This window comes from Mus caroli, unplaced genomic scaffold (genome assembly GCF_978045245.1).
Source record: "Mus caroli unplaced genomic scaffold, Mus_caroli_1 scaffold_18, whole genome shotgun sequence".
NCBI classification, from domain to species: domain Eukaryota; kingdom Metazoa; phylum Chordata; class Mammalia; order Rodentia; family Muridae; genus Mus; species Mus caroli.
In genome coordinates, this window is record NW_028227273.1 from 54,560,242 (window position 1) to 54,572,075 (window position 11,834).

At 35.2% G+C, this 11,834-nt stretch overlaps 1 protein-coding gene across 1 annotated transcript; it reads left to right on the forward strand.

Moving 5' to 3' along the window:
* Positions 1-571: 571 nt before the first annotated feature.
* Positions 572-10,116, forward strand: LOC110312248 (cysteine-rich secretory protein 1-like). The gene is made up of 5 exons (XM_085832660.1): positions 572-649; positions 4,542-4,658; positions 5,738-5,825; positions 8,292-8,437; positions 10,003-10,116. Exons 1-5 carry the CDS (start codon positions 572-574, stop codon positions 10,114-10,116), a joined length of 543 nt encoding a protein of 180 aa, XP_085688786.1.
* The last annotated feature ends 1,718 nt before the right edge of the window (positions 10,117-11,834 follow it).

Here is an 11,834-nt window from a genome sequence, read left to right on the forward strand (position 1 = left end):
CTAAGCTCTATAAGAAAGCAAGCTAAGCAAATCATTGGGAATAAGTCAGTAACAACACCTGTTATGGTGTCTTTATTAAACCTGCCTCCAGCTTCCTTCTGTGTTTGAGGTCCCACTTTGGCTTCTCTCAGTGAGCTGTGATTTGGGATATATAAGCCATATAAACCCTCTCCCAGTTGTTTGTGGTCATGCTGTTTCATCACAGCAATAATAACTAGAACTAAGACATAGATTTTACCCAGGTTTTTGAAAAAAAAAAAAGATTCTGACAGGAGTGATATGACACATTCTCACTTCTACTTGGAAGATGTATTCCTAACAATATATTTATAATGGGGTAGGAAACACTTATCCAGAAATGGTTAGTCATAACTTGTTAGTGCCCTGTCATGGTAATAACTGGAAGACCTTGATATTCTTGGAAGGACAAAAAAAGAATTGTTAGACTCCTAGAACCTGAAGAGAGAACCTACATTGATTTCATCTCAGAGCATTTGTAGGTGTGTTTCTCAGAACCCAATGTACTAAACATCATAATGCATGTTTTTGTTCTCTTCTTTGTTCTCTAGCCATGGCATTAATGCTTGTGCTGTTCTTCCTGGCTGCTGTACTGCCCCCATCCCTTCTTCAAGATAGCTCTCAGGTGTGGGTAAGTTTTTTTATCTTCTCAGAACAATTTAGGCAGCTAGGAGGGCTATGCAAGTAAGTAACTAGACAACTAGATCACTCTTCAATTTTTTTTTTTATTTTTTATTTTTTTGAGTCAGGCTTTCTCTGTATAACCCAGAATTCATTCCATAGACCAGGCTGGCCTTGAACTCAGAAATCCATCTACCCTTGCCTTCCAAGTGCTGGGATTAAAGGTGTGTGCCAACACTGACCAGCCTTCAAAAATTTAAAAGACCAGAGTCTGTAATAATCACAAAGTACTCATTGATAGTTCAGAGCAGTTGACATTATTTTAAAGTTGTGGCAAATGTACTTGTAGCCCTAATTACAAGTGAATATTAAACATGGTTAGTTAGGTTGATTAAATTAAAATTGTTATGCTTATGCTATATCTAAATAAATAGGCATGCATTCATTACACAAAATAATTATTTAAAAAAGGCTAGAGACAAATATATCATAAGAAATGTATGAAGAACCATTAAGTTGTATTTTTGCAATATAGTTTAAATATAAATATTGATATTAATTTAAAATACCCTTTTCTTTTTAATGTGGTCAAGAAATAAAACGTACATATATTATTAGAAATATATTTGTATGGGATTTTTCATGTCTCTGGATTTATTTCCTAATAGTTTCTGTTTTAAGAATTGTTATTAGTTTATTTAATCCATTTCAGTGTGGTCCTCACAGAAACTTCATATTTTATTTCAAATAGCACAACTTCAACATATATATATTTGTATCTCATTTTCATAAATATTGTGTGAAACATTATTATTCTATTTTCAAGTTTAAAAGTTTGCTAGAATATAGGTAGGGATGATGCTAAAAAACACTTGCCTAGAATGCATAAATCCCTGGGATTGATCCTTAGCAACATATACACACACACACTCACATTCACACAGATCTGTTAAGTACATCTTCAGTTCAAACAATAAAAATGAGCCAAATATTAACTATTTATAATATGCTCTTTTATATAAATATTCCAAGTGAGGCTTAGCCATCCTTTTAAATAATGGAGTATGTAGGACTAGTAAAGATATTCCCGATCTTGTTAGGAAGCTACTAAAAGTTAAAAGCATTGCACATTACTGTAACCCTTATGCTCTTCTCTGGTCTGGGCATTGGAGACAACTGGGATTCTTCTACAATAGGGAGTGTAAATAACTGGATAAACTTCTTTTGGAATATAAGCTATATGTTTATTTTGTTGTTGTTACCAATCCAAATTAGAAATCTAGACAGTATTTATAATCTAGGTGTTTATTGAAGTTGTTCGTATTGCCAGTTTTTTAAACTGATTCTGTTTTATTGCACCTTTGAACTATCTATGCTCCCTAAATTCCTTCCTAACACCTCACTTTTTTCTTTGGTCTACTGATATCTCTTCAGAGAATTTCAAGATACAAAAAGCAGAGCAATTCAGAGTCACCTTTGTTGAATGAAGGTTTCTTTGAGAGTTATCATGAAGAACTGATTTCCCTGACATTCTTGTTCATTCCTGTCTTAAATTTGTGCTGTTGTAATTATTAGGTCATATTACCTACCCAATATAAACCCTTTAACTAGTTTTTATCCTTACATATCTGTGTTAATAGTATCACTTTTAAAATATTACCATTGTTTGTCAAGAAAATAGAAGCACACTTATTGTCTCTTGGAATTTTCAGTAACCAAGGAAGGTAGGAAGAAAAGCAGAAAATAATAATGGCTTTCTCATAAACCATATGTTTTGTCTGTTTAGTGCATATTAGCCCAGAAACCTAGAATACCCAAGATACAACTTCCAAAACACAAGAAAATCAAGAAGGACAACCAACACATGGATACTTCATTCCTCCCTAGGATAGGGAATAAAATATCCATGGAAGGACTTGCAGAGGCAAAGTTTGGAGCTAAGATGAAAGGATGGATCATCCAGAGACTGCCCCACCTGGGAGTCCATCCCATAATCAGCCACCAAAAGCAGACACTATTGCCTATGCCAGCAAGATTTTGCTGTAAAGACCCTGATATACCTGTCTCCCATGAGGCTTTGCCAATGCCTGGTAAATATAGAAGTGGATGCTCACAGTCATTTATAGGATGGAACACAGGACCCCTAATGTAGGAGCTAGAGAAAGTACCCAAGAGCTGAAGGGGTCTGCAACCCTATAGATGGAACAACAATATGAACTAATCATTACCTGAAAAACTCATGTCTCTAGGTGCATATGTAGCAGAAGATGGCCTAGTTGGCAATCACTGAGAAGAGAGGCCCCTTTGTCTATAAAACTTTATATGACCTAGAACAGGGGAAAGCCAGGACCAAGAAGTAGGAGTGATTTGGTAGGGGAGTAGGGGGGGAGGGTATAGGGGACTTTTGTGATAGCATATATATATATATATATATATATATATATATATATATATATATATATCCTTCAAAAAGAAAAAAAGAAAAAAAAAAAGAAAGTTAACAACCTTAAGTAGGGTTTTCAGTTGAAATAGAATATCTAAGGAGATATTTCTTAGTGGATAAACAAATTTACTACTCTTGCAAAGTATATTTTGGTTTCTATTACCTATCTCAAGTTGCCGGAATTCACCTGTAACTCCAACTACAAAGGATCTACTATGCTCCTCTGGCCTCTACATGAACTTTTCTCATCTATACAAACATATACACTTATTTAAAAGCAAATACTTTTAGAAAACGATGCCTTTTCCTCAGTAAATAAATACTGAAAGTTATTGTTACTTTGCTTTATAATAAAATATGAGGATTTTCCAGCAATGACTTAAAAATGTATATTCTTTCTGTCTTAGAAATCACTACTTGTGGCTTAAAAAAAGAGTTCACTAGCTGTGAGATAGTCCTTGGCTCAAGGCATTCATTGGTGTTTTCAGAGTATAAAACAACAGCTAGATGTAGACATTTTGCAAATACTTGCAATATAGTGTGAATAGATCTATGTGGCAAATGTCTGCAGAAATTTGAGGGAACTAAGGACTACACACAAGAGAAGCAACTTATCTAAGAAGTAAGATAAAATGCATGTGCAGGTCTGTCCACTGATAATTAAGCTATAACATCTTGCTCTACACTATAGAAGAAGAGAGGATTTGAAGTATGCTTCTATCAGCAAGGGGTATTTATATCTTTGCAAATTCTTATATCACTTTTCCTACCTGTCCCACACAAACACAAAAAAATGTGTATCTAAATATCAGCATCTCCGTTAACAAAAGGTTTATTTGTGTTCATTAAATTATAAAGCCAATAATACTCAAGAATTTCAAGAACCCATTGCCTACAATTGACATGGATATTGCATTAGACAATACTCTTTTTAGTGATCACAAAATCGTATTACATATAAAAATTCTCTTACTGTGATAGATAATTGAATGCACACATGTAGTGTGTCTAGACCTCCATAGTCTCACAAGCCTTCAAACTCTGTGTATAGTCTGGATATCTCTTTCAAAGATGTATAATAAATTATGTGTTTCATTCCTTAATGCTTCCTTGCTATAGCCTAATTGTGTGGGAATGACTTAAGGTTCTCTACCATGCATGACTATCTTTATACTTTCTTAAATAAAATTTGATATTTGTAGCCCAGAAAAAGTTTTTACTTTTTTTTTTTTTGTACTTTTACTTTGGCATGCCAGGAATTCATGCTTTATTCTCAAATTTTCTGTTTAAAATGTTTCTGTTGAAAAGTAAGAGATGTTTTTAAGTTTTAGTTTCAAGGTCAATGTCTAATATTGTCTGAGCACTTGAATAACGACTTTCATTCACCTTAACCATTATTTTCACCATTTTATGTAACCTTATCATACACTAATGTGACTTTCATTTTATTTCCCTTTAGAAAAACAGTCTTGAAACAATTTCAACCACTAAAACATCAGTCCAAGAAGAGATTGTAAGCAAGCACAACCAATTGAGACGAATGGTTTCTCCATCTGGCAGAGACTTACTAAAATTGGTGAGGGCTCACATCAGGGCAGTGCATTTGGAGAGCTGTGTTTTGATCCTGCTGATAGCACCTGTGTTGTTTAAAAGTGTCTGGCTCTATTTTAGTATCTATTTATTAAAATACTTATTGTTTTGTTCATGTGCGTGAATATCTATGTCTGTATATCTATATATTATGACATGCATGTAAGACCCAAGTTCATTTTCTCCTTCTTTGTCTTCAGCCATGATATGATTAGAGTAGAATTTACTAAATTCCCTTTATAACAGTGACTCACTGGTGTTATGGAGCTATATCAATTAGAGCCACAGAACTAAAAATAAACCTTTTTACTTTTCTCTTTAGTGATAAGGCACTGTGTTATTGCCTCTCCCTCTCTTAATCTAGGGTCAGAACATGACCTTTCATCTAAACTGTCTTCTGACATGGATCCAGATCTAAAGCCTATATTTTTAAAAAATTCATTCAACTTGTAGAAAGAGAATCTAGTATTTATGAGGTAACTTTTTACAGGTGTGAAAATAGTCTTAGTGATTCCTGTAGTACAGCAACTGTGTAAAGTCTTTATGGTTCCTGGTGTGATCTCAGTAAGTCATTAGCCTATTAAATAATTTAGTATATTTGATGATCTTGGGAAGACAGACTACTTGTATTTCTTTGAAATAGAAAATGGCATACATAAGTGTGATGAACACTGGATATAGGTTATGAAACTACCAAGCAGACAATGACACAGGAAAAAGGTACTGCGGAAGGTATGGGAAGAGGAAGGAAATAGAACATGTGTGATATCAAAGGGAAACTGTAGGTGAGAGGGCATAGGAGGATGAGCAGGCTCAGGAAGAAGGGAAAGAAAAGCATTTAAAAATAAGCTCATTATAAATGTCACAATGAAAGTTGATAGTATATATACTAACATAAAAATTTAGATATATACTATTTTATTTACTGATTATGATGAATTTCATATGGTGCTACAGATATCTTGCAGTGATATAATCTAGTTCTACCAGCCTACCTGCAAAGATAATGTGTCTTTGAAGATGTATTATTACTTATAGCTATCTCCTTTTTTTTTCTCTCTCTAGGAATGGAACCATGATGCTCAAGAAAATGCTCAGCAATGGGCAGACAAGTGTACATTCAGGCACAGTCCTATAGAACGCAGGACAACTAGTATGTGAACTCAAAATCACTTATGTTTGGATGGAGAATAACACAGGAGGGCCCAGTTTCTTGTATTGTGTTAACAAAACTTTTCAAAGTGAACACCTATTTTGATACTGTCTTTTAAAAGAAGTTAAACATCTCTGGACCAGCATGTCTCAGAGAAGCTCCATATTATGTTAATTGGCTGTTTTATATTTTACAAAAACTCTCTGACCATGCCAGCTTTGTGTCTTGTAACTAGATCACAAGTGAAACAAGGTAGGAATTATCTCTTTCTCTCCTTTAAAGATTACTAGCAAGGTGTTGTCAAAAGACCCCGATATAGCTGTCTCTTGTGAGGCTATGCGGGGGCCTAGCAAACACATAAGTTGATGCTCACAGTTAGCTATTGGATGGATCACAGGGCCCCCAATGGAGGAGCTAGATAAAGTACCCAAGGAGCTAAAGGGGTCCGCAACCCTATAGGTGGAACAACAATAAGAAGTAACCAGTACCCCCTGGAGCTCGTGTCTCTAGCTGCATATGTATCAAAAGATGACCTAGTCGGCCATCAGTGGAAAGAGAGGCCCATTGGTCTTGCAAACTTTATATGCCTCAGTACAGGGGAATGCCAGGGCCAAGAAATGGGAGTGGGGAGGGAGGGTTTAGGGGACTTATGGGGTAGCATTGGAAATGAAAATGAAGAAAATACCTAATTAATAAAATAAAATAAAAAGATTAAAGGATGAAATTACAAATTAAAGTAATATGATGGGGCTTGAAATTAGAATCTCTTTAATTTTATCCTATTAGATTTTATTTATGTGTATGTGTGTCTTGTGTATATTTATGCACATGTGAATTTATGTGCTTAATCAGAAGAGTGACTCTAGAGATCAGAAGGCATTGTATTTTCAGAAGCTGAAGTTACAGTGGTTGTAACCCATCCCATATGAATGATACAAGTTGAATTCAAGTGTGCTAAAGTAGCAGGATATGCTCTTATCTGTTCAGGTGCTTTTCCAGCCCTCTGTAATTAGAATTTCTAAATTTCGATCATTTAAGCCAGTATCTTATCTATCTTGTTTTGCTGATTTCTTTTTCTTTTTATATTGTTTATTTGTTTGTTTGTTGGTTTTTAGTCAGGTTATCTCTCTTTATTCCAGGTTGTTCTGGAACAGAGTCTGTAGACCGGGCTAGCCTCGAACTCATGGAGATCTACCTGCTTCTGCTTCTATTGTGCTGAGATTAAAGACATGTACATAAGTGGTAGCTTATCTGATGATGTGGCTTGTTCATGTTTAAAAGATATATTTTTAATTATAAAAATGTATTTTATCTGAGCAACTCATTCATTTTTTCTCAAAAAAAATCAAATATTTTCATTAGCTTTCATTACTTCTTTTATTGTTTTTGGTTTGGTGGAATACAGATCTCACTATATAGTACAGGAGGTCTTCAAATACATAATCTTGTGTAAGGTAGCAATGTGTATGTGCCAAACTCTGTCTTCATTTTTGGTGATAGCAACTTATGTACATTCTGGGTACCTGATAATTATATTAAGTTAAAAATAAATTATTAGACATAATCTTTACAAGAGGAAGTATAGAAATTATGAGGACGTAAATAAATGGACTATGAGATATAGTACTTCTTGAAACATTAGAAATGGTTATATTCTGGATGAATTTGAAAATCATTTAATTATCTCTTATTAAGGTTGTACTTCGTAGCTATCACTATTTTAATCACATAGTGTTTAAAATGTTTATTTTAAGTGCTTTCACATTCAGTTAATGTATAAAGTAATTTTGAATTTGCAGAGATTGAGAAAATACTAATCTATTTATTGTGTATTAAACGTTGGTTTTTCTCCATTCTTGGAAGTATATTTAGCTCAAGAAATTTTAATTTTATACTTAAGGTATGACTGATAAATGTTAAAATTATTGTTCCTTTTATTTTTGTTTGTTTTGTACTTGTAAGTAATGACTATAAAGAAGGCTTACACAAAGCAATCATGCTGAATATGTAACAATTCACGTGAAAAAAAATCTCTAGTTAGAACAGAAGAGAAATTTAATAAGTTAGTATTTGTCTTTTCTAAGACTTCAAATCAACATTTGTTACATATGAAACAAACATACAAAATACACGCTCCCTCATACATATTCACACAGGTATGCTGAATTTAATGTGTAAATGAATCAATTTAAGAAGAGATGCTACTTAGAAAAAAGACTTCTGTATCTGTTCAGTTCATAAGCTGTTCAGTTCACAAATTGAATGCCTGTCCCTACTGTTCAGATGAATGATCAAGTCTGAAGCATGCCTCTTATGAAATAATCAAAAGTAACTGTGAGCAATGTCTTTAAAGAGCAGAAATTCTGCTTTGTATAGCCCCCCTCTCTATCTCCCACTCCCTCTCTCTTCTTCTTTTTTTTTTTTCTTTCCTGCTGCCTTAATGATTGGTCTATTTCTTTCCCATAGATTTAACATGTGATGAGAATTTGTTCATGTCATCTTACCTTGCATCATGGTCTTCTGCAATCCAAGAATGGTATAATGAACACAAAGATCTTATGTATGATGTTGGCCCAAAGCAACCTAATAGTATGGTCGGACATTATACTCAGGTAAGAAAAAATATTTTCTCTATAAATGAGAGGCAATAAAATTATTTGATTTACTTGAACAGGAGTGCACATCAGCTTTGTTTGGCTCCTGACGAGAATGAGAAAAATTATCCCAAAGTTTTCTTTCCAGAACCCCTGACCGCTGATTTCCAGACAAATGAGGTGACTTCTTTAGGAAGAATTATATAATTGTGCCTCAATTAAGGCCACTGTCAAATAGAGCCTACCAAAGCTAAGAGAGAAAAAAAGTGCTAAGCAGATTCTGAATGGCTGATTGGAGAGAATATCCAGATATGGTATAGGCAGATGTCTAAGTCAAGGGTTGGTTTGTTTGTTTGTCCAATAAAACATCATGAGAAAAAGCAAAGTGGGGAGGAAAGTGTTTATTTGGTTTATACTTCTAGGTTGCTGTTCATCACCAGAGGAAGTCAGGACAGGAATTTAGACACTGCAGAAACCTGGAAGCAGGAGCTGATACAGTTGTGTTGGAGGGTGTTACTTGAATGCTTCCTGTGCCTTGTCAGCCCTCTTTCTTATAGAATCTAGGACCACCAACCCAGGGATGGGCCAACAACCATGAGCTGGGAAGTCCTTCATTGACTAGTAACTATGACTTACATCTATATCTTCAGGAGGCATTTTCTCACTTGAGGCTTCTTCTTCTGTGATGACTCCAACTTTTTCAAGTTGCTACACAAAACAACCAGTATAACTCTCCTCTTGTCAAGTTAACACACAATCATACACTTTACTTTTGAGCCACAAATTTTTTTCTAATGTATCCCCAACAACTTACATTTATATACAAATAACTTAAAACGTCCCACAGTATTTACAAATTTAAAAGCATAAAAATTTCAATCTCATTAAAAATTCAAAATCTCTCCTAAAGTTTAAAGTTTTCAGTAGTCCTATCTGGTAAAAATCTAAATTAAATGTAATGTATTTTTCAAGAGGGAAGAAACACAGCATGATCACAATCTGAAACAAGCAACTGCTAAACCGCAAGAGTTTAAATAACTCCATGCCCAGTGTAGGGGTTACACACATGACTTTCTGGGATCTTCCAAATGGCTTGGATCACCTCTCCATCTCTGTCCCCTGTGACTCAGGCAGCTTGTCTTCTAGGCTCCTGCTGGCTCCATTTCATTGATGTTGCTGTTATTGGTGGTGGTGGCATGGTATTACAATTTCCAATTTCTGAGATCTTCTGCTGCAACTGGGCTGTAATTTCATGAGTAGCTTTTCATAGGCTCTCTTTCTGGTATCATGTCTCAAATTCAATGCATGACCTCTTCAGTCCTGGTTCTTCAACTGCCACTGAGCTTTCACCTTCATCAATGGCCTCTCCTGGCCTCTAAAAATGCCAAACTTCAGCTATTCTCCATGAATCTTCCATGCCTTCAAAATTAGTAACATTACGAAGTCTAGCAGCCAGCAAAAGGTAAAACTTTGGCCACATATTCTGGAAGGCAGCTTCTCTGTGCTCTCAGGGAAACACTTCCCAGCAGATTTCACCTTACTGATAATAGTCACTTCTTAATCTCCACTCACCTTATCTCCAGCTGACCAACATCAACTGTACCAAAAACATGAAGGTTTACTTCAGTAGTTCTGGTATCTCATTAGTGACAGCTGATTTTATTTTTCTCCAGCTAACAAGAACTGCAGAAACTTAAAGTAAAATAGTAAATGGCCCTCACGATCCTAATAGAGTCTTTAATCTTCCCTTTGAAATTTCACATGCCAGACCTCCTTCTTTAGTACTGTTCAGCATTCTTATCTTCCAAGTTTCTAAATCTTCCCTCAGATCGTTTAATGTACAATGGCTTTTCTAGCTCAAAGTTCCAAAGTCCTTTCAAAATCCTCCCTAAAATATGGTCAGGGATGTCACAGCAATACCCCACTATGGTTTTACCAAAATATATCTGCAATATATTCAGGGTTCTCTAGAGTCACATATCTTATGGAATGAATCTCTCCCTCTCTCTCTTTCTCTCTCTCTGTCTGTCTGTCTCTTTCACATTTATATTTTAGATCCTAAAAAGATGTATCTCAAGTGATACGGCTACTTATTCTAAATTTACAATGCATTTAGGGTTGTATGAGGGGTAGCTATATCATATTACACATTATTATGATAATTATTGTTTATGCATTAGTGATTCTACAAAGGACAGTCATATCTTATTAGGCATTATTATCACCTAGTTATTGTTTGCACCTGAGATATGATTTGTGTCAAAATGACAAGGTGGGATTATGATCGGTTGCCAACATGACCATATCAGGAATGAACTATAACCAAAAAAGAACTCATATCTGTTTCCTGGATCTGAAGGCTAAAAGAAAATATGTCTTTTATCAGGATCTCGAGTCTGGAAGACACAAGCTTTTGATGAGGATACTGAGGTGGAATCACACACACACACACACACACACACACACACACTTTTTGATCTGTATCAACATAAATATTTAATCCAGATCTTGAGGCATACCTTTAATCTGGGCCATATCTTCTGCTAGAGGCCTATATAAGGACAATGAAAAAAGGAAAGGTTCTTTCACTCTTTACTTGCTTATATTTTCTTGTCCAGCATGTTCACTGGAGTCTACTTTTTTAGGATTCTGGGTTCTACAGAAGACCAGTTGAAATATGCATCCATGTAGGATTGAGCAACTACTAGATTTTTGGAGTTGCAATTCATAGCTGGTCATTGCTTGGTTAGTTGGATTGCAGTCTGTGAGTCATTACAATACACATACACATTCATTTCATAAGTTCTCTGACTCTAGAGATCCTTGACTAATGTACCAGCAAACAACTCCAATTCCTTGATCTGATCAGATACTACAGGCTGAGATACTTGAGCTGAAACCTGGTTTCAGGAAGGAACCAGAAAATTCAAGATCATATCCCTACACAGAAGCACTCACCACACACAACTTTCAGGAAATATAAATGACTACTGAGTGGTAGCCTTTGTCCAGGCTTGACCAGAAAGGTTTGCAAGTCAGTCGTGATCTCTGTCCAATTGGGAAGGCAGATACTCATGGCCATGTGTTAGCTTCCAACTGAACACCTCTTCTGTGATTCTGGGAGGAATCATGGACCCTTGGATGGCTGACTAGGAATTGACATGATATCCAGGTTATTCTCTTTTAGTTTATTGTCACGTACCTAGAAGTTGGGAAGCAGAGAAATTCTACATCTTACCAGGGTCTTCCTGGTATCCATGGCTTTATGATGTCTTTAATTTTTGACATGAAGATAATTGGCCTCAGCCTAACCTTTGCTTTCTCATATTCTTTTTTATTTTTAATATATTTTATTATGTATTTTCCTCAATTACATTTCCAATGCTATCCCAAAAGTCCCCAATACCCTCCGCTG

Coding starts and splice junctions, on each gene's coding strand:
- LOC110312248 (XM_085832660.1), top strand. CDS start 572: ATGGCATTAATGCTTGTGCTGTTCTTCCTGGCTGCTGTACTGCCCCCA. Junction 4,659..5,737: donor GCAGAGACTTACTAAAATTG/GTGAGGGCTCAC, acceptor TTCTCTCTCTAG/GAATGGAACCATGATGCTCA. Junction 5,826..8,291: donor TATAGAACGCAGGACAACTA/GTATGTGAACTC, acceptor TCTTTCCCATAG/ATTTAACATGTGATGAGAAT.